The sequence below is a fragment of the Juglans regia genome, chromosome 15, assembly GCF_001411555.2.
Source record: "Juglans regia cultivar Chandler chromosome 15, Walnut 2.0, whole genome shotgun sequence".
NCBI lineage: Eukaryota > Viridiplantae > Streptophyta > Magnoliopsida > Fagales > Juglandaceae > Juglans > Juglans regia.
In genome coordinates, this window is record NC_049915.1 from 15,008,757 (window position 1) to 15,033,197 (window position 24,441).

The 24,441-nt window shown below is 39.7% G+C and overlaps 1 protein-coding gene across 3 annotated transcripts; it reads right to left on the reverse strand.

The window, feature by feature from the left end:
• Positions 1 to 14,643: 14,643 nt before the first annotated feature.
• LOC109011680 (putative disease resistance protein At3g14460) lies at positions 14,644 to 19,623 on the reverse strand. Of its 3 annotated transcripts, none has more exons than XM_018992970.2 (4): positions 15,590 to 19,623; positions 15,296 to 15,350; positions 15,135 to 15,189; positions 14,644 to 14,962 (listed from the first exon to the last, which is right to left on the reverse strand). In XM_018992970.2, exon 1 carries the CDS (start codon positions 19,519 to 19,521, stop codon positions 15,700 to 15,702), a length of 3,822 nt encoding a protein of 1,273 aa, XP_018848515.2. In that variant the 5' UTR covers positions 19,522 to 19,623; the 3' UTR covers positions 14,644 to 14,962; positions 15,135 to 15,189; positions 15,296 to 15,350; positions 15,590 to 15,699. The 3 variants fall into 3 exon arrangements, with proteins under 3 accessions (XP_018848515.2, XP_035541985.1, XP_035541986.1); XM_035686092.1 differs by having other exon boundaries at positions 15,266 to 15,350; XM_035686093.1 differs by lacking the exon at positions 15,296 to 15,350.
• Positions 19,624 to 24,441: the final 4,818 nt, after the last annotated feature.

The following is a 24,441-nucleotide window of genomic DNA, read 5'->3' on the forward strand; positions in this document are numbered from 1 at the left end:
GAAAGGGGAATTGTTGTGGCTGGCGGCAGTACAATTCTAAGAGAAAGAAATCTAGGTTTGGTTTTAAGGGGAGGGAAAGGTTGAGTGAAAGTGGAATAGGTGTAGGGGTGGGTCGGACAACGTCTAGGGGGCACATGAGGGCGGCGGACCACGACGGTGTGCAGTAGAGCAAAAATAGAGAGGGTGAAAGAAAGGTAAAGAGAATGCGAGGAAGAGAGATCTGGGGTTGATGGTGAGCCCAAGAGGGAGGGGAGCCCACTGCGGATGGCGCAACACAACGAAAATGGTGGCTATTTCTAGATCCCTAAAGATCTAGTCCTTTCGAGGGTAGAAGATGAGGGAGTGTAAGTGAGTGAGGAAGGGTCGAGTGGTGAGCTAGAGGTGGGGGGGATCTACGGCGATGTATGCTAAATATGGTGGCTGACAGTGGCAACGTCTCAATTGAAAGGGACAGAGGACGAGAGATAGAGAAAGGGAGGATCCTTTCAAAGGTAAAAGATGAGGGAGTGTAGGTGAGTGAGGAAGGGTCGGGTGGTGAGCTAGAGGTACGGTGTATGTGCAATATGGTGGCTGACGGTGGCAACGTCTCAATTGAAACGGACACTGGACGAGAGAGAGAGAGAGAGAGAGAGAGAGAGAGAGAGAGAGAGAGAGATCCTTGAGAGAAGAAATAGAAAGGGAGGTGGAGCCGCTGGAGGTGAAGATGGGGTGATCAGAGGGGCATCTTCAACTTGTGGCAGCGAGATCATAGTAGATGTGGGTGGTGTGCAGGGCCCAAGGTATTGCAGAGGGAGAGAGACTACAGGTAGGGGAATGGCGCGCGGGGGAAGAAAGGAGGAGGAGAGAGATGGAAGAAGAATAAGAGTTAGGGTTTTCCCTCTTAGAGCAAAATGGCACCATTTGTGGCCAAATGTTGCACCCTATTTTGGAGTTTCGGGCTTCTACATTGGCCAAGCTCTCAAGTTGACAAATTCCCTACTAAAAACAAAGCTGGGCTTCACAATTTTATCTGGAACTTTGAAAAGATTGGATAGGATTTTGTATTTGGATAATTATTAGGTAATGATTAGCTGATATCTACAAATCCTCAAATAACAAAAGTTGCTTGAGTCATGTCTCACAAGCATTTCGAGTATAAAATGGAAAATCTCATAAACTTTTTGCTCGAGTTTGAGTCTATCTTAGAATGAAGTCTCACGAACTTTTTAGAGAACTCACACAAACTTGTCTCGTTCTTGTATGGCGAATTCCATGTTTTTGCAAGCGTTTATCCAATTTCAACTAGACTTGACTCTATTTTATTATCAACTAAATTACAATTTTCCACAATAAGATCTCTAAATATAAATGCAAACTCACTAAACTTGTTACACCCTGAAATCTTCCACAAAACAAAAACTAGTGGACTAATGATTTTTAGAATCGTAAATATGTGACAATAGGTTAATTATGGATAAGATAATAATTAAGAATAATAATGACATTAAAATTAAAGACGAAGAAAAGAATTTCAGTTTTAGGTAGGGGTGATAAACGGTCTGGTCGGACTGAACGGGCCGACTGGACCGACCGTTTCGGTCCGGACCGGACCGGACCGAGACTTATACCGGTCTGGTCCGGTCCACGGTCCAGGGTTTTTTCAGACCGGACCGAACCGAATGAAAAATAAAAAAATATATATATTTTATATATAATAATTGTACAATTAACAATATAAATTTTTAAATATATTATTAATACTTGTTAATATTCTATAAATTAACAATATTTTATATATATCTTCATCTAACCTATCACTATTAACAATATAAAATTTTAAATATGCTATTAACACTTGTTAATATTCTCTGAATTAATAAATATATAATATCAATTAGTTAATTATATAGTAATTATATAAATTAATAATATAATTTTCATTTAATTTATTATCATTGACCATATAAAATAATTTTTTATTGAGTTTATTACATAATCCACATTAATAAGTCACTTAATTTAATTTCGTATTTTAAATAAATTTTTTTATTAATTATTTAAAAAAAAAATTAGGCCGGACCGATAGCTATCGGTCCGGTCCAATCACTTTGGGTGTTCAGTCTGGTCCGGTCCGAAAAAATGATGGACCGAAAATATTCGGTCCATCGCCAGACCAGACCGTTTGCAGCCTTAGTTTTAGGAGAAAAAAAATATTCAAGAATAAAATATATTTATCAGAATAAGTCGGATTTATGTAAGAAAAAATGCATATTAGTTTAGTGGATTTCAATCCCCTAGAATTTGAAGCCAAAAGTCTAGGTGATTTGAAATTAGTTAAGGTAATCATTTGACTTCTGAGTCCACAAGACAATCCTGTAAAACAAAAATTTAGAGGATATTAACTGATGTGATGAGATAAGATGAAAGTTTAAAGTCGAATAAAATATTATTAAAATATAAACTTTTAACATTATTTTTTTTTTGGTGTTTGAAAAACTTAAATTTTTAATTGTATTTTGTATGGAAGGTTGAAAAAATTGTAATGATTAGATGAGATAAGATGAAATGAAAAGTTTTGTGTAACCAAACGAGGCAAGTCTGCATGTAGTTGGTAACAAATAAAGAAAATGATGTGTGCATGTTATCAATATTATGTATATAAAGTACTGAACAAATATTAAAGGTTTACAAGGAAATATTAGAAATGATAATGAGAGAATTGAGGACATAATCAGTTGATAAGGCTATAATTGTGGAGAGTCACCGATTGATCGTCGACATTAGGTCACACGAGATTTTAATTCATGTTTTTTCCCACTATGTATTTCCTTTGATTCCCCTCATTCATTCACCAACAAAAAGATTAGAACGATGTTAGACCTTTTGGGATCATAATATATATGTAATTAGAATTATTATGGACGTGTTTCACTGCCACCGCTTCATGATCACATGTAACCAAAGAGTAAGACGGCTTGGGGGTTCAAGGGAACACCTCTGATGCCTAAGTCAGTGACTGAGATAACTCTTTAATACCAATGAATCAGATTCCCTACAACATGCCTGGATTCTTTTCTTATATAGAGCCTTTGAACCGTTCTGTTGTTAAATGATAATAGACGTATTTGTTATTCAAATTCAAACCTGGAAATGAGAGTTCATCTCTTAGTAAACTTGAATGATAGTCGTTTGGAATCTATGTCACCGTTGGATAGTTATCCAGTCAGTATTGGCTATGCGCTGGATCCCCTTGATACTAAGCTGGACTCTAGGTAGTGAGGTAGGCTTCAGGCTTGAGTAAAGGCCTATGCCCATGTGGGACTTAACTGGTCGGAATGTCCTCTCCAGTTATTCTGCGAAGTCTCATTACGCTTGGCATGTTAGGACTTGAATTTGTGCGTTGTTTTGCTTTTTGAGGTTCATGCTAGGATGTCGTTTCGTATTCATACCTTGTGTACTTCAACCATCAACTTCCTATTTAAGGCTCTTGGGGTCTTGTTTTCCCTCCTCTCTTGAACTCTTTGTTCTTTCGCTTTTCTTGCTCCATTGCATTTCTTGCTAACTTCATGGACAATCTTCCATTTTTCTCTTATTTCTCTCCTCTGTTCATGGCTTCTTCTTCCAAAGGCCAAGTCGTGCTCCTGCTTGCGGCCCTTCACCACCCTGTGATTCTGTTCATCTGAATGTACGCGCTCGAAACTAGAAGGCTGTCGATGCGAGAGGTATGGCTATTTCTGTTTTTGTTTATCTTGCAATTTTCACTATGGGACTTTGATTGCCCTTCTTGCGGCCAATCCGCGACGTGTTAGACATCCTAGGGCTTGCCCCCACCCAATTGGTGCCCAACGCCTGGAGGATCTTTATGGCCTATTGCATTTTGTGGCGAAGGGTATTGGAACCCATGGGCGATAAGTCTCCAGACTTAACAGCCCATGAATTCTTGTTATTACATGGGTTCTAGCATTTGGAGGGGAATATTTGCAGTTTTTTATCTCATTGTAAATTGGTTGAATGAGAGCGCAAATATTCTCATGTGAAAGATTGAGGAAACAATTTTTCTTTCTCTCTGGTTCAGGTTGGGAATTTCCCTTGGATGAAGTCCCTAGTCAGGAGTTTCCCGTCAGGGCTTGTTGGTCCCCTGCTCCAATGAGGATGATTTTGAGTTTCTTCTTTCCCCTCGTGAAGAGGCTCGTGTGAAGTTAGTAAAGGCTTGGGCCCAAGCTCATTCTCAATCATGCTTTTTAGATGTGCTTTTAACCCCTAACAACATCGAGAGGTTTTTTTATGGTTCCTAGTCAGGCCCACCTATCAGGCCATGAATTTTTAGGTGCCCCCTCACCGGCGGGTGATTTTAAAAGGAAAACTTGTCATGGTGCTAGTGGGCAAAAGAAGAGAAAACTTAAGAGGGCTCATATTTCACCTCATTCAGACGAGTCTATCTCATCGAGAAGCGATTCCTCACCCCTTCTCCCATTGAGTGGAGGTATTAAGTTGGCTGCTCCTCAAGAGAAATCTAGCAAAACTGCACCCCATGCAAGTGGAAGTGTCCAGCTGGCTGCTCCTCGGGAGAAACCGAGCACGATGGCATCCTAGGTGAGTGGAAGTGTTAAATTGGTGGCTCCTGGAATCGAGTAAACTGAGTACCTTCGTGGCTCCACCAACCCTTTCCATGGATGATGTGATGTCTTTAGTCGAGGAAGACCTTGAATCTGTAATTGCGATTAAGGCTGCTATTGAAGTTGCTGCTCAGTCTCTAACTACACCGACCACCGATTTGCATCAGAAATGTGACGACATCTCTTTGGGGGAGAATGATGATGTTGTCATTATGAACCCCAACCTGCTTACAGTGCCTTTATCTGGACTCAGAGACATCCAATCCTTCAAGGCTCCTCCGCTTGCAATGCCAATATCCCCATATGTCACTACTTAGTCCTTTGATGTTACCGCGAAATCTCCATAAGTGGAACATGTCGAGGAAACAACGGTAGTGCCTTCATCCTCGCTTGTCACTACTTAGTCCTTGGATGTTCCCTTGGAATCTTCACAGGTGGGACATGTCAAGGAAACAACTGCAGTGCCTGGTTCGCCCCTAGCCTTGACAATTTATAGTGGGAGTAGGGTTTCAATTCCTTCTCCAGCATTCAGGATCTCTCCTAAAGGAGACGGAAAACCATCCTTGGTTACTCCTAAGCAGGACCTTCAGGTTAATCAGGCACCTCTTCATCGGGATGATGCTGAAGTGTGCTCAAGTTACCACGTTGATGCACCTGCCGGTATCCTTTCTTTTGTTCCTCCCCAACAAGCTAAAGGAACTTCTCCTCAGGAACTTTTTGCTAATGTCTCTTTCCAGGTCTTCAATCCGAGAGGATTATCTAGTTCTCACCCATCGAGCTCATTGTTGTCCCTACGTGCTCGGCTTGAAGAAGCCTTCAACGTCTCTGTTCAACATGTCAGGAACATTTTTGCATCGGTAATTATTTTTCACTTTGTTTTTCCTTTTTGTATACTTGATCATTAGTTCTAAGAGGTTTTTCTTTTTTCTTTTTGTTTTTTCTGGATCGATTGTCTTGCCACCGACTTGGTAAAAGATAGGTTAAAGCTAGGGGAGTTGAAGGATCAAATGGACAATGAGTTGACCTAGTTGGAGGCTCGTTCCTGCACGGTCGATGGCGAACTGGATGCCCTTCGTGCCCAAGTTGATTCACTTCGGATAGAGTTGGCAGGTTTTATTGCGGATGCTGATCATTATCATCAAGAAGTGACAATGATTGGAAGAGAGCAAGATGTTCTTACCACTCGTCTAAACCAGATGAAGATGATTGAACAGGAGAGTGATGACCTGGCTACTCGCCTTCGCCGTGCAAAAGCAGTTGTTTAAGAACGAGATGATTTGGCCGCCCAGGTGGAGGCTTTTATTAAAGAAAAGGATGAACTGGCTACTTAGGCAGAGCTTGCTTTGAGTGAGCAAGATGACTTGGTCGCCAATTTTGATCAGGCAGAGGTAGAGCTTGAAGAGTTAAAGCAGGCTAAGTTTGACTATGCCTCTTGCCTGGTTTCTCTCGAAAATGACCGGCGAGAACTAATCATGAAGTTGGGCAAAGCGGAAGGGGCGAAAACCGAGGCCAAGAGGAAACTGGTAGAGGTGAAGAGCCTCCTCAAAGATAGTGATTGTCAATGTCCCTAACTTAATGAGGTTATTGAATTGACCAAGAAGAGGATTTCCCTTTTTGAGAAACAGGTGTCCTAGCTGAACCTTGCTTTGGAGAAATCTCAACGTGACCTTAACCAGGTTCTCTCCCAATTGGCGGCCGCTCCTAGAGTTCGATCGCGAGCCTGGGGCATAGGCTTCAAACTTGGTATCAAGCACCTTCATGAGCTTCTCCTTTGCGAACAAGCAACAAACTTGCATACTTTGGATTGGAAATCCATCCAAGCTAGTGAGGTTGCTCTTCATGTTTGTAACTCTTTTCGTTGGGCTGAGATGCCGGATGCTTTTCCTCGCCCTTCCTAAGACATTGTAAATTCTCAATGTTTTGTAATCCGTAAGGGAATAAGTTAAACTTTTCTAATGCTCTGTACGTAATGGAACTTTGTTTTTGGAAATTATGCAATTTTTATTATTTTCTAGTAGTCGATTCAAAGACATCAAAACAATTTGTTCACACCTTAACTTTTAGCTACCTTAGTCTGGGTGTAAGGAGAAAATAACTTTTAGGTTTTAAGCTAGTGGGTGAATCCCTCGACCACGTCATTTTTGGCAAGAATGTGTTAATGGGAAATCCCTCGACCGTTTTACCTTTAAGTGTCGGCTTGAGGGAGAGTCCCTCGACCACGTCACATTTGGTGATAAAGTGTTAACGAGAGATTCCTCAACCATTTTACTTTTAAGTGTTAGGCAAGTGGGATAGCCCTTCAACCACATCACCTTGGGTGAGAAAGTGTTAACGGGAGATCCCTCGACCATTTTACCTTTAAGTGTTAAACTAGTGGGAAAGTCCCTCAACCACATTACCTTTAGCGAGAAGGCGTTAACCGGAGATCTCTGGACCGTTTTACCTTTAATTTTTAGGTTAGTGGAAGATTTCCTCAACAATGTCACCTTTGGCGAGAAGGTATCAATGTGAGATCCCTCGATCATTTTACCTTTAGTTTTTAAGCTAGTGGGAGAGTCTCTTGACCACGTCACATTTGGTTAGAAACTGTTAACGGGAGATACCTCGACTGTTTTACTTTTAAATTTTAGGCTAGTGGGAGAGCTCCTCGACCACATCACTTTTTGGTGAGAAGGTGTCAACGGGAGATCCCTCGACCTTTTTACCTTTAACTGAGGTTTAAGTAGAAAGAATCAAGGAGAAGGAATGAAACATGTGTAGACATTTATTATTGAAAATCAAATCAACAAATAAATGAATTAACAATTCAACAAATTTGCATATCTTTTCCTTAGGCGTAGTACTTTCATAGGTGTTCAGCATTCCATGAATGGGGTAGTTCACACCCGCGACATCCTTGAGATGGTAAGCTCCTGGTTTGTGACTCGCCACTACCACATAATGGCCTTCCCATCATGGGTCCAACTTTCCTTCTTCACCTGTGGTGACACCAGTTTCCTTCAGTACTAAATCACCAATTTTAAAAGATCTGGGTCTCACTATTTTGTTGAAGTATTGTTCTGCCTTCCTTTTAGAAGCTGCGACTCTGGTCTCTACATCCATCCTTATTTCTTCCAAACAGATCTAAGTTTTCTTCCAACCTTGGTCTATTTGTTTCTGGTTCAAAGCTTTCTCGCCTGTGGCTCATTAACCCCACTTTTACTTATATCATGGCCTCGCTTCCATAAGCTAGGGCGAAAGGTGTTTCACCTGTTGAGGTTTTGACATTGTGTTGTAAGCCCACAAGATCTTCGAGAGCTCGTCGGCCCACAATCACTTCCTGTCGCCCACCTTTCTTTCTTTTTTTTCCAATATCCCAATGATGGTTTTGTTGGTTGCTTCGACCTGCCCATTTGCCTAGGATGGCCTGGGGAAGAGTATTTGACTTTGATTCCTAACTCCGTAGACCTTTGGAGATAGTATTCAGAATCAAAATGCCTTCCATTATTAGAAATAATACATTGAGGTATCCCAAATCTGCATACTATGGCCTTCCACAGAAACTTCGTGACACTTTAGGCTCTTATTGTTGCCGTCGCTTCAGCTTCTGCCCACTTCGTAAAATAGTCGACGAATACTATGATGAACTTCGTTCCTCCTTTGCTAGGGACGTAGGGCCAACCAGGTCTACCCCCCATTGGGCGAAAGGCCACGGTGAAGTTATGGATCTCAATTCCTCAAGAGGTGCGCTTGGGATTGGTGCATGAATCTAGCATTGGATACATTTTCTTACAAACTCCTTTACATCTTTGAGTGTATTTGGCCAATAATACATTGCCCTTACAATTTTTGCAGTGAGCAATCGTCCTCCCAAATGGTTTTCGCATATCCCCTCACATACTTCCTTCATTACGTACTCTGCTTCCTCTTTTGCCACACATCTTACTAATGGGTTTGAGAAACCGCACCTGTATAATACCTCGTCTACTATTGTGAACCTGGCTTCCCTTCTTTTTATCTTCCTCGCCTCCTCCCGAGATGGGGGAAGGTCCTTGTCTGCTCCAAGTACTTTCTTATATTATCAGCCCATCCTGGCGTACATTCCTCCATCTGTGAAATTTCCTCTCCTACAACCAGACTTCCTATCATTTGAAGATTTACCTTCCATGGAAACGCATCTTCTTGCTTTACTGAAGCTGCTCGTGCTAACCTATCAGCCTTGAAACTATCTGCTCGAGGTATTCACTCGATTCGAAAGTACTTGAGGCATTTGCATTGTTCTTGAAATTGGGGGAGATATTTTATTAACTTGATTCCCCTTGCTAAAGATTCCTCAGTGATTTTCCCCACTACTGCCTGCGAATCAGTTTTCTTTTCAATCTCCTTGCCTCCAAATACCTTTGCTATTGCTAAACTGGTGAGCACCGCTTCGTATTCGGCCTCATTATTTGTAACTTTAAAATTTAATCGTAAGGAATTGTACGACAATACCCCTTCGCTTGTCACCACGTATACTTGCCATGGCTTCTGCTCGGGTGGCTTTGGGGATTTCCTCTCGGAAGTTTGAAAATTATGCTAGTCAAGATCTGTCCTTTCATGACACTTTTAGGCACGTAACTGATGTTATACTAGCTTAGCTCAATCGACCACTTGACTAGCCATCCCGAGGTGCCTGGCTTCTGCAGCACCTTCTGTAAAGGTGATGAGGTAACCACTCTTATCGGATGGGCTTGGAAGTTAGGCCATAGTCGTCTTGCTATTACCACCACAGCAAAAGTCACCTCAACTTTTGGATACCTGGTCTTTGCTCCTCTTAAGGCCCTATTGACATAAAACACCGACTTTTGCTCATTCCCCTCTTCTCGTATTAATGTTGCTAATACTGCATCTGGGGTTATTGCCAGGTACAAAGATAGTGACTCCCCTTGCTTGGTGAGCTGAGCAATGGTGGGTTAGTTAAATATTCCTTCAGTTGTGTAAATGCCACTTCACACTTAGCATCCCAATCCTGAGCTCTTTTAAGCACCTGAAAGAAAGTGAGACGTTTATTTGTTGATCGGGATACAAACCTATTAAGAGTTACTATCCTTCCTGCTAGCTTCTGTACTTTGTTTAAATTCGTGGGTGACTTCATCTCTATTATTTCTCTGAGTTTTTCTGGGTTGGCTTCGATTCCTCTTTCTGACACCATAAATTCGAAGAATTTCTCCGATTACACTCCGAAGGCACATTTGGTTGGATTGAGTTTCATCTGGTATTGCTGCAAAACTTGGAAGGCTTCACTGAGGTCTTCTACATGTTTGGAAAAATCCATGTTTTTCACAAGCAGATCATCGACATATACTTTCATATTCCTCCCGATCTTGTTTATAAACATTTTGTTTACTAACCTCTGATACGTTACCCTTGCATTCTTTAAGCCAAAGGACATCACCCTATAGCAATACAGTCATCGGCCAGTTATGAAAGTAGTCTTCTCTTGGTCAGCCTTACTCATTCTGATTTGGTTGTATCCTGAATAAGCGTCCATAAAACTTAGCATTTTATGATCTGCTGTTGCATCTACTATCATATCTATTCGTGGGAGTGGAAAACTGTCTTTTGGGCAAGCCTTGTTAAGATCTGTGAAATCCACACACATTCGCCACTTCTCGTTGGATTTCTTCACCAACATAACATTTGACAACCATTCTGGATACTGTGTTTCTTTGATGAACCCAACTGCCAACAACCTGTCCACCTCCTCTTCGATTGCTTCGTACTTCTCAATGCTGAAGTTTCTTTTCTTTTGTTTTACTGGATGCGCCTTCGAGTCTATGCTTAATTTGTGTTCAATGATCTCCTCGCCTATTCCAGGCATATCCTTATGATTCAATGCGAACACATCTTTATAGTCTAGGAGGAAGTCGGTCAATTATTGCCTTTCTTCTTTTGTTAGCTTGGTTCCTATCTTCACATAACTCTTCGGGTGGCCCTACTCAGGAGTTATCAACTCCAAGAGTTCATCTGCTTCTCCTTATTTTAAGGCGCCCTCCTCTCTAGTCTCTAGTTCGGCCATCAGTATTTGGGGTGATAGTGGAAGAATCACACCTGCCTCCTCTTTAGTTTCTACCACACTCACCTCTCCTTATCCTTGCCTGATTTCCTGTACGTAACATTCTCTGGTTAGGACCAGCTCACCACGTACTTCCCCTACCCCGGACTTCTTCGGGAACTTCATTTTTAAATGATACGTTGAAATAATTGTCTTTAATGCATTTAATGTGGGTCGCCCAATAATGTATTGTACACCGATTGAGTCTTTACTACTAAGTACTCAGTGATAGTGGTGGTCACATGGGGATACATGCCTACAGATACTGCAATATGATGGATCCCATGGGTTGTATTTCGTCTCCTGTGAACCCCTTTAATGTGGTTGGTGTTGGTCGCAGTTGATCCGTGCCAATCCCCATTTTGCTGATGGCATCCCAAAATAGGATGGTTGCTGAACTCCTATTATCAATCAGTATCCTCCTCGTCGTAATTTGCCACCTGCATCATTACTTCTAATGCGTCATCTTGTGGGTATACAACCCCTCTGTAGTCCTCCTCACTAAAAGATATTGTGGGAAATGCTTGTACTCGGGGTTGTTTAACATGTCTCTCTATATTATAAACTTCCTCATATCTCACCCACCTTGCGTATGCATTTCTTCCTCAGGAAGTTGGACCACCTCCAGCATACCCGCCGGCAACTGTGTATCTCGCCCAAGGGTGGGTTCCTTCGATCCATGTCCGCTCTCGACCTCTGATCACGAGGTTCATGTGACCTCCTTCCTCTTTTTGGTGATTCTCGTCACCTAGGGCTCTCACTTATCCGTTGTTTGTGTTCGGCCTGTTGATCGTTTGCCCTTCGTGGCAGGGTAGCGTTCTGGGCAACTAATCGTTCCAACTCGCCATTTTCTTTCATATCTTCTATTTTCCTAATCAGATTATGACAATCCTCGATTCTATGTCCTTTTATTTTGTGGTAAGTACAATGCTTCTTGGTTTGTTGCCCATTACCATCATCTTGTCCTTCCTCTTTCGTCTTATCCCTTTTATGTGCACGTAATCGCCATGATGTCTTCTTAAATTACTATCGCGCCTTCCGTCCTGTTGGTCTCTCCTCCCTTTTTGACCTCTATCTCAGTCTTTCTTTTGATTTCCTCTTGGTTCTAGTTCGCCTTTTCTATCAGATCGGACAGTTAAGGCGATGAGTGTGTCTTCAGCATTAATGAAGTCATTAGCCATGTCCATGAACTCCCATAATGAGGAAGGGATCGTTCTAGCTAATTCAGCCATAAAAGGGCTCATCGGCCAAATACCTCCGAGCAAGGCGGCCAGCATAATCTTCTCATCCTGCTCATCGGTTGTCATTTTTTGTTTATTAAAACAAGTCAAGTATGCCTTCAAAATTTCATCTTCTCTTTGTTTGATGGTTAATAAATACGTGGCTGGCCTCTTGCGCCTTCTACTTGCCATGAACTGGGTCAAAAATTGCCGACCTAGTTCATCGAAGCTGTCTATGGTTCCCAGCTACAATGCTCCAAACCAAGCTCTCGCCGTTCCCTTTAAGGTTAAAGAGAAAGCCCTACATGCAATCTCTCCAGGAAATCCATGTAGCGTCATATGGGCTTTGAAGGTGTCGAGATGCTTCATAGGATCTTTAAAGCTGTCATATAGATATGGAACTTTAAACTTCGAGGGCAAAGACATCGCCATGATTTCTGCAAAGAATGGCAGATTTGTGCTAGATCCTGTCTTCTTGGGCATCTCCTTGTACTTTTCCTTCAGGCTGCACGCGTCATGGTGTAGCTTCTTTGTCTCCTAGTACTCCTGGTGGCCCTTACCAACACCCTCACTATTTGCCTCCATCTCTACCCTGTCAACCTGACTGGGTGTCGCATCCTCTCCTGACGGTCCGTTTCGTGACTTGAGAACCTCATTCTCCTTTCGTAGTGAGTCAACCTCTATGGTAAGTTTCTTTATTATCTCTTCCATTTCCGCAAGTCTTTCCTCCATGTTCTATGACGTTTCTCCCTGATCTCTAGTTACTTGAGACCGAGTGGTGGTGGGCATGTGAAAAGCACGCTGATTGTGAGACTTTCAATCCCGCAGACGGTGCCAACTGTTATGTACGTGTTTCACCGTCACTACCTCACGATCACTTGCAACCAAAGAGTAAGATGGCTTGAGGGTTCGAGGGAATGCCTCTGATGTCTAAGTTAGTGACTGAGATAACTCTTTAATAACAGTGAATCAGATCCCCTGCAACAAACTTGGATTCTTCCCTTATATAGAGCCTTTGAACCGTTCTGTTGTTAAATGATAATGGACGTATCTGTTATTCAAATTCAAACCTTGAAATGATGGTTCATCTCTTAATAAATTCGAATGATAAGCGTTTGGATTCTATGCCACCGTTGGATAGTTAACCAGTCGGTGTTGGTTGTGGGATGGATCCTCTTGGTACCGAGCTGGGCTCTAGATAGTGAGGTAGGCTTCAGGCTTGAGTAAGAGCCTAGGCCCATGTGAGACTTAACCAGTTGGAATGTCCTCTCGAAAAATGTATACCTATGGGATGCTAATTCAACCAAAAATAATAAGTGTTTGAAAGAAACTCGGAGAAGAATAAACAAAAAAACATTTTATTTTCAAAGAATTTAATGAATATATGACACTACTAGCTGCATGATAGTTTTGATTAACAATTAAGTATATGTTCTAATTTTGAAAAAAATATTATTTATAAATATTTTACTGGGACAGAAGAAAGACAAAAAAATAAATCACATGTATGTCCCTTGGAGTCGTTTAAATGAAAAACAGAAAACGAAAAAGGGGATAGTGGACTTTGGGCATTATTTATGCATAATATTCGAGTTAAGATTAATGTCAAGAAAAGAAAAGAGGCTTTTGCGGCAATTTAGAATTATATAAGTTGATCTAGTATTTCAACATTTCCCATGTCAATTAAATAGATATATATATATAGTTAATTAATGTTTTTATAAATAAAAAATATTTTTCCTTTTCCCATGGTTTGTGTTTCTACAAATACCAGCCAAATCCAGTACCAACAGGCCAGGAAATAAGTGTTACACGAGGGTCTAATCTCCAATGCCACCACTCAAAGCAACTTTGGATTAGGACCAAAAAAACTACAATTCCTCGGCTTCTGAGTCATTAATGGATTTTCCATTCATTTTCATACAAGGGATTTCAACTATCTTCAACCACTATCTTCCTAGCTCGATCTTTCTTGTAGCATTCTTTCAACATAGGACGTTCATAGATATAAAGTTGTCCAAGTATCGGAGGCAGGCCATTCTCTGGAAAGGACTCGAGATCTTCACAGCTAGAGATGTGATAATGTTTAAGTAGAGGCAGTAAGCAAAATCATAGCAGGAGAAAAGTAATATTAATTGCACATCCATTTTTCTGTAAAATAGTTTATGAATCAACCTGGATGTGATAATGTTTTAAAATCTACTTAAATATTTTAAAAAAACTATTAATGTACTTTAAAAATATAAACAAATTAATCTGGCCTGCCACACAAGAAAAAAAGAACACGAAAATCCGAAGAACTGGTCAATCTATTTAGTTCATGAATAATGCTAGCTACTCCCACTGATGGTGGTTTTCGATAGAAGTTATTGACAAAACTAAGTCATCGATTCATTTTAGTTTGCATTATGTTTTTAAATCACTCTAGATGAAGCATGTTTAGGCAATTGGTCATATTAAAATTTTCAATTTAAGTAGATAAGAAATTAAATTTGCATCATTTCCTCATTCATGTATTTTTTTCATTGAGAAAAAAAAAAAGAAAAACCGATTGAAAATAATTAGGAGAAGATGTAAGAATAACAAATTCCAAGACATTAAAAAGGACAACTTAAATTTAGAAAAATGAAGACTTTCTGCGTATTGTTATGGAACTCAATAATTTTGCTCTTCTTGAACATCGCAGGTTTGGAATCTACTGAATTGGCTATTATTCTTTCCTTCTTTATATGATTGAGTTGCCGACAGTGGTTCAGAAATTCAAAGCAGCTACCTTCATTTCACACTTGGGATTACTTTGATTCATTACAAATTTACAATCAGATAAAATAATGACAAATTACATGAATAGAGAGAGAGAGAGAGAGAGAGAGAGAGAGAGAGCGTTGTAAGCACCTCCTTGACAGCTCTTACAAGCATTGGGGGGATCCAAAACATGAAGAAAGACTTGGCAAGCCAACGATATGCTGCTGCAATTTTATATTGGGTTTGTGCACTAAGAATTAGAGCCAGTTGTTTGCTATGAGAAATGTCATCCATTGCTGCTTGGTTTACAACTTCTTGCCTCCGTCAACCTGGAAACAAAGAGTAGTGTTTCTTTTCTATTAGCATACCTACAAAGCTCATAAATCATAGACTGCATAATTTCCAAAATCATTTTTTTTTTCACTAAAATTCCAACAGTTCTTCCACGCATCAATCTCTTATACTAACTTGTCAGAGAGAAGCAATTTTACTTGCACATACTTTTTTCAGATAGCAGTCGAAAGTTGCAATAGCATGCATTAGTCTTTTGAACCCTCTGCAAGCATTGAACAAATAAAGATTCATCAGCCTTATATGGATGTAAAAAAATCCTGAACAATCATATTCCTTACCCCAATTATGTTCGTTCCTAAGGATATTACATTGGCAGAACTCCTTCCCCTTCTTCATCTTTACCCATGTCATGCAATCGAAGATCTGACATGTAGCAAATCCATAAATAAATAAATAATTAAATCCATAAATGGAAAGAGAAAACACGAGAAAGGGAGCCCAATCATTTGTCAAGTTTAGCAATTTTCCAATTTGAAAAGAAAAAATTGCATGTTGGAAGACCTTCTCTCTTTGCTTGGAGATTTGGAAATTTTGACAAGCACTTGTTATGTCATTATGCAAACCCAACAGAAAAAGAAGAAGAATATTTAGACAAAGCATACCAACAAGATCTGGTTGCAGCAAGCAATAGGAGTGATGGGGTCTCTTCAATGCCACCATTCAACATTCAAAGCACCTTTGGATCTTAGCCCAAAAAAACTTATCTTTGGATTTATTCCTCCGTTTCTGTGCCATAAATGTATCTGTAATTAATTTCAACATAAGGGATGTCAGCTATCTTGCACCACTCTCCTTTCTTGCACCATTTTTCCAGCAGAGGACATTCATCGATCGCAAGTTGCTGGAGTGAGGGAGGCAGGCCATTCTTAGGAAAGGACCTCAACTTTTTGCACTTAAAGATACGAAGATTTAGGAGTGAGGGAGGCAGACCATCCTTTGGAAAGGACCTCAAATTTGGGCAATCAGAAATCCAAAGCTTTAGGAGTGAGGGAGGCAGGCCATTCTTTGGAAAGGACATCAACTTTTTGCAATAAGAGATATCAAGCTCCAGGAGTGAGGGAGGTAGTCCATCCTCTGGAAAACACGCGAGGTTGTCACAGTCAAAGATCACCAATGTTTTAAGAGATGTGAGTTTTCTTAAGCCCTCGGAAGACAGGCATTCCAGTTTCAAAAATTCTTCAATGTGGAGGATTGTTAGAGAGGCAGGCAACGTCATCTTTGGAAAGGACACCAGATGCTGACATCCAACAATACTAAGTTCTTTAAGAGAAGTGAGGTTGTCCAACCCCCAATCGAACAAGGCTTCAGTGATTTCAAGACGAGAGATGTTAAGAATTGTTAGGTTTGTGGGAAAACCTTGTTTAGGAAATGATAAAATGCTCGGACAATACAATATTTGCAAAGCTTGAAGAGAGGTGAGGTCGTATATGCCGTTTTGTAGTCCCTGCATTTTCTCACAATTAAATATATAAAGCTCTCTCAGGTTGGAAGGGAGGAGCAACTCTCCACCATTCAACAATTGAAGATTTTCACATTCGGAGATGGTGATGGTTTCCAGAAACGAGTTATGATGAAAACTCTTTGCTACTAACTTCAGCTTCGGACATAGGTAAATATAGAGGCGTTGAAGTGTGGTAGGTAATTCTCCACTTAATGTTAAGGATTCAAGGGATGGACAATTGCTAACGTCCAAGACCTCAAGATGAGATGTGTTGCCACTACTGCAAGTAGTACTGTTGTTGTTTGTATCAATATCATCATCCTCCACCAAATTCCTCATACTCTTGCAGTCTCTTATATGTAGCTTCTTTAAAGTTGGAGGCAGATGGCTTCTTGCAAAGTGCGTCAGCGAATCACAATTAAAGATAAAAATAGACTGAAGACACGTGTTGTTGTACATCAATGCCCTGGGTAATGATTCCAAGGCTATGCAATCTTGGATACTAATATATGTGATTCTGAGTTGGAGACTAGCCTCTTGATCAACTTCTTCCACCACCAAAGAGACTAGTTTAGGACAACTAGAAATTTTGAGAGCACGTAGAAATGGGAGATGTGGCAGTGATCCCATGTTGTCTGAACACAAATTCCTCAGCTCCTCACAGTTTTTAATAGTTAAGCTTTCCAACTCTGCCAGTCCTTCCATATGCCCTTCATTTATTGATTTGAATATAACCTTGCTCCCACACACCACCCCTCTGTATATATCAGTACTAAGTCTGCATTTATCTGGAAAGCATGAAAGTGAAAGCACCAACATCTTACAATTATATATATTAGCATACTTTAGTACAGGAAGGTTGTTTGGTAACTTCCCTAATAGCTTCGGACACTTATGAAGGGAAAGCTCACGTAGATTTGAGAATTCTTCACAAGGACTCCAATTCTCCCACTCCTTCATGTCATCGAAATCCAAAGTCTCTAAATTACCACCACAAAATTCAGAACCAACACTCTTCACGCTATCCACGCCAGAGATCGAAAGAGTTTTGAGTGATGGCAATTGCCCCAATGGAGGTAATAATGTGCACTTGCGACATTTTGATATTTCCAAGGAGACCATATGAGGAAATGAAGGAGGTGTTAACCAATTAGGGAATTTTGTACCACCATAGTTAATTATACCCAGCTCCGTCAAAGTGCCATGAGGCTGTAGCCCATTTAGTACCTCTAGTTCACTTGTCCTGTCTTTCGACTCATCAATGTCATGACTCCATCCCAATGACAACTTACGAATTTTGATCTTTTTAATTAATTCAGCATCATTTGCATCCTTCGGTTCAATCACGTTCTCTAATCTTGAAATTTTGACTTTCCTTAGATGATTCAAAGGCCCAAGCTCCTTTACCCCTGAGCAATTGTCTTTTCCCACAATTAGATTAGACAGTGTTTGGAGACAAGTTAATTTAGCTATTTGCACCGGCATTCCTTCCAAACAATTTGCACCTTCAATATTGAGGTGGCGCAGGTTGACCAAGTTGCATAACATTGAAGGTAATTTCTTCAAATGACGGCAATTCTCCAACAACAATGTTTGCAAATTGTAGATAGTAGCTATTGATTCAGGCAGGCTACTAATTTCAGTTTCTGAAAGGTTAAGGTACCGTAGATGCTTTAAACCACTGATAGAATCTGAAAGCTCAGTTATACGGTACCCATTGAAAGATAACACTCTTAAATATCCTAATGTTGGAACCAATTCATGAGAAACACGACGAGCCAAATAGCAATCACCTGGACCTGATAGCTTGAAAGGTAAGAATGTACGTAAACTAATGAGTTTAGAAAAACCCTCAAACTTTTTAGTAACATCATATTGGCTACCCAAGTAAGATGAGTGGCGTGCCTTTATAGGGAGAACCCCATGCTGACTACCCCCAACCCTATCTTCCATTCTAAAGCACGTCTCGCCTGCAACCGATTGAGCCAAATCATTGATGAGGTCATGCATAAAAAATTTGGATTTATAAAAGTGTGATTCTTGGAAAAATGACCTTGACAACAGATTGCGAAAATACTCGCTACCCAAATCTTCCATTTCCTCTTCATCCTCATGTCGTCGATGAATCAAACCTTCTGCCATCCATAATAGAACCACCTCCTTTTCCTCAAACTCATAATCTTTTGGAAATATAGAACAATAAGCAAAACACCTCTTTAAATGTGCAGGCAGATTGTGATAGCTTAACATAAGAGCGGGCGCAATTCCGCTTTTCTCTTCTGGTATATTCCATATCTTACTCTGCAAAACTTTCTCCCACTCATTGCTGTCTTGTGTACCGTGTAAGAGGCCTCCAACAGTTTTTACAGCCAAAGGCAAGCCTTTACACTTTCTAACAATTTCCTCCCCAACATCTTTAAGGTCTGGATGTGCACTGAAGTCTTTTGCATCCAATGCATGCTGGGAAAATATGGACAAACAAGCATCAATTGGCAACAACTCCAATTGAAAAGGTTCAACTTTAATGGTCCCCATCAGTGATGAAACTCCTTGATTACGAGTTGTAACGATAATACTACTTCCAGGAGCCCCTGCTTCAAACGGAGTACGTAGGAGTATCCAATCATTGTATTTCTCATTCCAAACATCATCAAGAATTACTAGAAACTTTTTTCCAAGTAAATTCTTCTTCAATGTCACTTGCATCCAATTTAGATCTTTGCCATCACAGTTTTCCGAAATCACAGATTGTAAAATTGTTATTGTAACTGTAGCAACATTAAAATCTTCGGAAACACAAGCCCATGCTTTCATATCGAAAAAGCTCTGCAGTTTTTTATCATTGTAAACGAGCTGAGCGAGGGTTGTCTTTCCGATACCTCCCATACCAACTATAGGAATCACATTAGGTACTTTAGTCAAGGCATCACTATGTTTATCACTTATCAATAATTGAAGTACAGCCTCTGCGACTTCCTTCCTACCATAGATGTGATCTTCAGTCACCACAGAAGTTGAGGGAGGTATCTCTCTTCTTTTGCTTGGCCTCGGAGTAGAATTTTCCTTCAAATTCAGTTGATCTTTTTGTGTCATGAGATCGTTAAATCTAGCAGTGATTTTCTTTATTTTTGACTCCAACCTAATCTTGATCCTGACAACATTTGGAGTAAAACCAGTAAACCAAGAAGGGACGAGCTTCCGTACCTTACTAGTGCTAGCTTGACTTTCACCTATCAACGTGCGTCGCAAAGCTGCTTCCGTGGCGGCCTCATCCAATATATCTTCCACGTCGTAGGCCAAGTCTCTGAGATCATCAAGCCAAGCTTTCACTGAACTTTCAGTGTGTTGCTTCTCCTCTGCATCATCAAGCACATTACGAATTCTTGTCAACGTTTTTTTCCACTTTTCCAGTTGTTTTCCAATGCCCTCTTGGCGAGCGAATTGCGGCAACTCAGATGTCAGTCGGTCAAACAACACTTCAAGGAATGCAGAAAGAAAGAGCTCTCCCACTGCGGCCATGATTTTCGTTTGAGAAATGAAGGATTGAGTAGTGGAGAAAGTACGCAGAGATATGAGTGACTGTAAAACCAGTGGTTTCTTCTGGCAAAAGGCCAAGGTCAGTCTCGCAAGTTAATCCTTATCGTAATAGGAACGTGGGTGGTAGGGACCTAAGGAAAGTATGCTTTTTCTCTTTCTGTGATGATTCCTTTTCTTTATGACAATCTTATCGACAACAAAAGCTCACATGCAATGTTAACGATGGCCAATACACAAATATCTCTATACAAATAGACTTTGGAAAACTTAAAACAAAAAGATTCAAAAGTTGGAAAAAGAAAATAAATTTCATTGATTTGAATATATAATGAGTCAATTTTGGGAAGAAATTATCATTTTTCTTCTCAAAATTATTCGGGCAATAGTCTCGACAGTTTGAGTAAAACTATAAAAAAAAAAAAAAAAAACAGAAATTAATTTGTAAAAAGATTTGTATAACATAAATATGGCCTGCAACTCTTCAATAAAACATAAAGTTTTTCTGGCTATGCATTAAATTATTTTGTAGTTATACCAAACTCCAAAGACTTGTGTTCAACTCTCCTTTTTAAAGTCTTTTTTCACTCTGTTTTTTTTTTTTTTTTTATTATTCCTCTTATTCAATCATGGAATCCATGGGTTGATAATTCAAAAAAAAATAAAAAATCCAGGGAGACTAGGCAGTTCACATGCGATGAATTTTCAGAGCGGTCGGTCCAACTTTAGAAGGACTTTAGTAAAGTTGTGATATCTATTAAGATATTGAAATAAATCAATCAGGAGATGTTGAAGGGCATTTGATGGCATTTGTGACCAATTGCTCACAAAGTTGTTATTGCTAAAGCAAGAATCCCAATTTTTTTGGTTGTTATAGGAACGTGGGTGGGGGGACCTTAACTTGCTGGTTCCTTTCTTTCTCATGTGATGGCTCTTCTTCTATTTGGTGGTTCAGTCACATGGTAGTGGACCACCAGAAATTCAATCAACCTACCCATATTTTTGGTATAAAAATTTCCTCTCCTGCGTGCTATTCATTTCACGAGAGTTCGCAACTCTAGAAAATTTATCTTTATCTCAAAAGTATAAAGTGCCCAAATCTCAAGCTCTACTACAAAAGGTGATCAATCTCCATCAGTCATCATTTAAATGACGTGGCATCATCATACTGGAGTGTTTCAAGTTTTAATTGTGCAATATTATGATTAGTTGATGCTAAGTTTTTAAAAAAAAAAATCTAATATAAATGTTAAAAAATTTATGTGTATTTTTTTTAATAACGAATAAATATTTAAATTATAATTAGAATTAAAATATCAAAATTAATATTTTAATAGAATAGTGATAGATTTAAAAAATCTGTTATTTAGTATTATTGAAAAACGACTAATTAAATTTATAAAAATAAATTTTCTAACTAAATATTGATTAAATTTTGTTGGATCCACCCACTACTATGCTATAAGAAATTGAAAAGGAGAAACAACTTGAAACCAATGAGATATTTGTGTCTTTCGTGTCCTGCAAAAAAGGAGATCAGATCGACAAGAAAATCTCAATGTGGAGTGAATGTGCAACTATATTTCCTTCTATATTGATGTGTCTGATGGAATAATCTTCATACCATTTTTTCCAAAATTTCCTTTATACTCCAGTGAGATACTTGACTTTTTTCAAATTTCATTGAGCACTGTCCCAAAGCATCACCCTCTGTATCATAATCCCATAATATATGTTCAATGATTTTTGGTTCCTGTAAACAAAGAGGACATTTGGGATCTTCCACTATTTTCTTTTTGCACAAATTGAGCTTAGTAGGTAAGATATTAAGACATGCTCTCCATAGGAAATTTTTGGTAATAGGTGGGATTGATAACTTCCAGATTCTGGTCCAAACTTCTTTGTCTTGAGTACTTTGTGAGTATTGGCCTTTATAACTTCTCTATAATTCACCTTGAAAATGATAAGCACTCCGAACTATGAAGATTCCATTATTCGTGCATCTCCACACCAATTGGTCTATGGCTTATAGGAATTTGACTTATGAGATCAGCTTCTTCCTTGGAGAAAACTTCTTTAACTGAATTAAAGTTCCAAGCCATTATATCTGCATTTTCATGATATTTTGAGGTTTGAATGAAGTTGGTTGTGGCAACCATTTGTCTGACCATACTGTAACTAATTTACCATTGCCAATTCGCCATATGGCCCTTTTTGAAGCAGTGGTCAAGCAGATAAAATATTCCTCCAAATATATGATGGGCTGCTACCCACCTTTAAGAAATCCAGTGCCTGGAAAATACTTATACTTGAGTACTTTGGTAGCAAGAGAATTTGGATATTATAAAATTCTCCAACATTGCTTTGCTAGCATTGCTAAGTTGAAGTTTTCAAACTCTCTAAATCCCAGCCCACCTTTATCTTTAGATTTCCTCATTTGATTCCAATTGAGCCAATGCAATTTTCTCTCCTGACCTATTTTTCCCCACCAATATCCTATCACCAATTTATTTAGTTCATGTAGTAAGCCTTTAGGGAGTTTTCGTATTCCCATACAGTAAGTACGTATAGCCCATATTACTGACTTGAGAAGAATTTATTTCGCTGCTTGTGAAAGTAATTTCAGTTTCCAGTTCTTGAGTTTACCCCTTACTCTATCTAGAATTCCTTTGAAAGCCTTTACCCGGGATCTTCCTACCAAGGCTGGTCATCCTAGATAATTCGCATAGAAACTTGTAATTTTTACCCCCGCAATGCTGGTGATTATGTCCCTGGTGGCTGGCTTTGTGTTTTTGCAGAAAAATACGGATATCTTTTCTTTGTTCAACCTCTAGCCTGATGCTTTTTCATAGAGACTCAACAAGTGTAGCAACCTACTCTATTCGAGAGAAAAGGTCTGACAAAACACCAAGCTATCATCTGCAAAAAAAAAAAAAAAAAACAAATGATTGATGTGGATTTGACCTTTTGCCATTGGAATTCCAAAAATCAGTCCTGAGTCTAAAAGTTGGTTGTGGATCACCCTGCCTAATCCCTCTTGAAGGTTTAAAAGCTGGTTGTGGAATCCCATTTAGTAAAAATGAATAAGAAACAATAGTGACACAGGTGAGGATAAGATCAATCCACCTCCTAGCAAAACCCATCATCTTCATCACAGCTTCAATGAAACTCCACTCCAATCTGTCATAGGCTTTACTCATGTCTATCTTCAAAGTCATATACCCAACTGGCCCTCTCAGCTTACAGTACATGGAATGCAATGCTTCGAAAGCAACAAGCACATTATTAGATATTAATCTTCCTAGTACAAATGCACTTTGAGTGGGAGAAATAATATCTGGAAAAATGGTTTTTAATCTGTTTGCTAGTACCTTGGCTATGACCTTGTAAATGACATTGCATAAACTTATGCCTCTGAACTCAGAACCTTTGTTGGGATGTTTGGTTTTGGGGATGAGCACTGAGAATATTAAAAATCCTCCTTGTCATTGAGAGGTGAGTTGTATTGCTTTATATAAAACTTTACAGATTGTGTAACCGAAATACAAATCAATTGCTGTACAATTAAAAATGAAACAATACAGAAACAAATCTTCTACAATCACGTTGGTTAACTTTGACATGTATGGGAAGATTGTGATTGAGGAGTGATATTCTCAACCGCAAAAAAAAGAAGCGGGATTGGATCGGACGGGGAGCTTGGATCGAAAGAATTCAAATAGAGGACGAGAAACACTCTTAGTAAAAATATCAGCAACCTGTAAATGAGAGGGGACATGTTGGGTGCGAAGTTTGCCAGCCACAACAAGTTCACGGAGAAAGTGATAGTCCAATTCAACATGCTTAGCCCTCTGTGTGAAACCGGATTGGAGATGTGTACCTGAAGATCACGCAGGAGATGTGTGAGCCAAATAAGTTCAACAGCAGTGAAGGCAAGGGCACGATACTCAGATTTGCAGCAAGAACGAGAGACCGTCAGCTGTTTCTTAGCACTCCAGGAAACCAAGTTACCACATAGATAGATAAAATAACCAGAGGTCGAACGGCGAGTATCAGGGCAACCGGCCCAATCAGCATCAGAATAGGCTGACAACCAGAAAGTGAATTGTCCCTTTAACATAGCGGAGGATGCGCTTAACAGCCAGAAAGTGATCTTCAGTGGGGGCATGCAAGAATTGGCTGACAGAGTTGATAGCATGAGCAATGTCGGGCTGTGTGATGGTCAAGTACTGAAGTGCGCCGACAAAAGATCTATAGAGAGTGGGGTCGAAAAACAGAGAGCCATCGGCGGACAAATGCTGAGAAACAACCATGGGAGGGTGGACAGGCTTACTGTCAAGTAATTGAGCTCGAGAAAGAATATCCCGTGCATATTTGAGCTGACTGATAAAGAGACCATCAGAAGTTGGAGTAGCTTCAAGACCAAGAAAATAGCTGAGAGAGCCCAAGTCCTTAGTGGCAAACTCAGAATTGAGTTTA

Coding starts and splice junctions, on each gene's coding strand:
- LOC109011680 (XM_035686093.1), bottom strand. CDS start 19,521: ATGACACAAAAAGATCAACTGAATTTGAAGGAAAATTCTACTCCGAGG.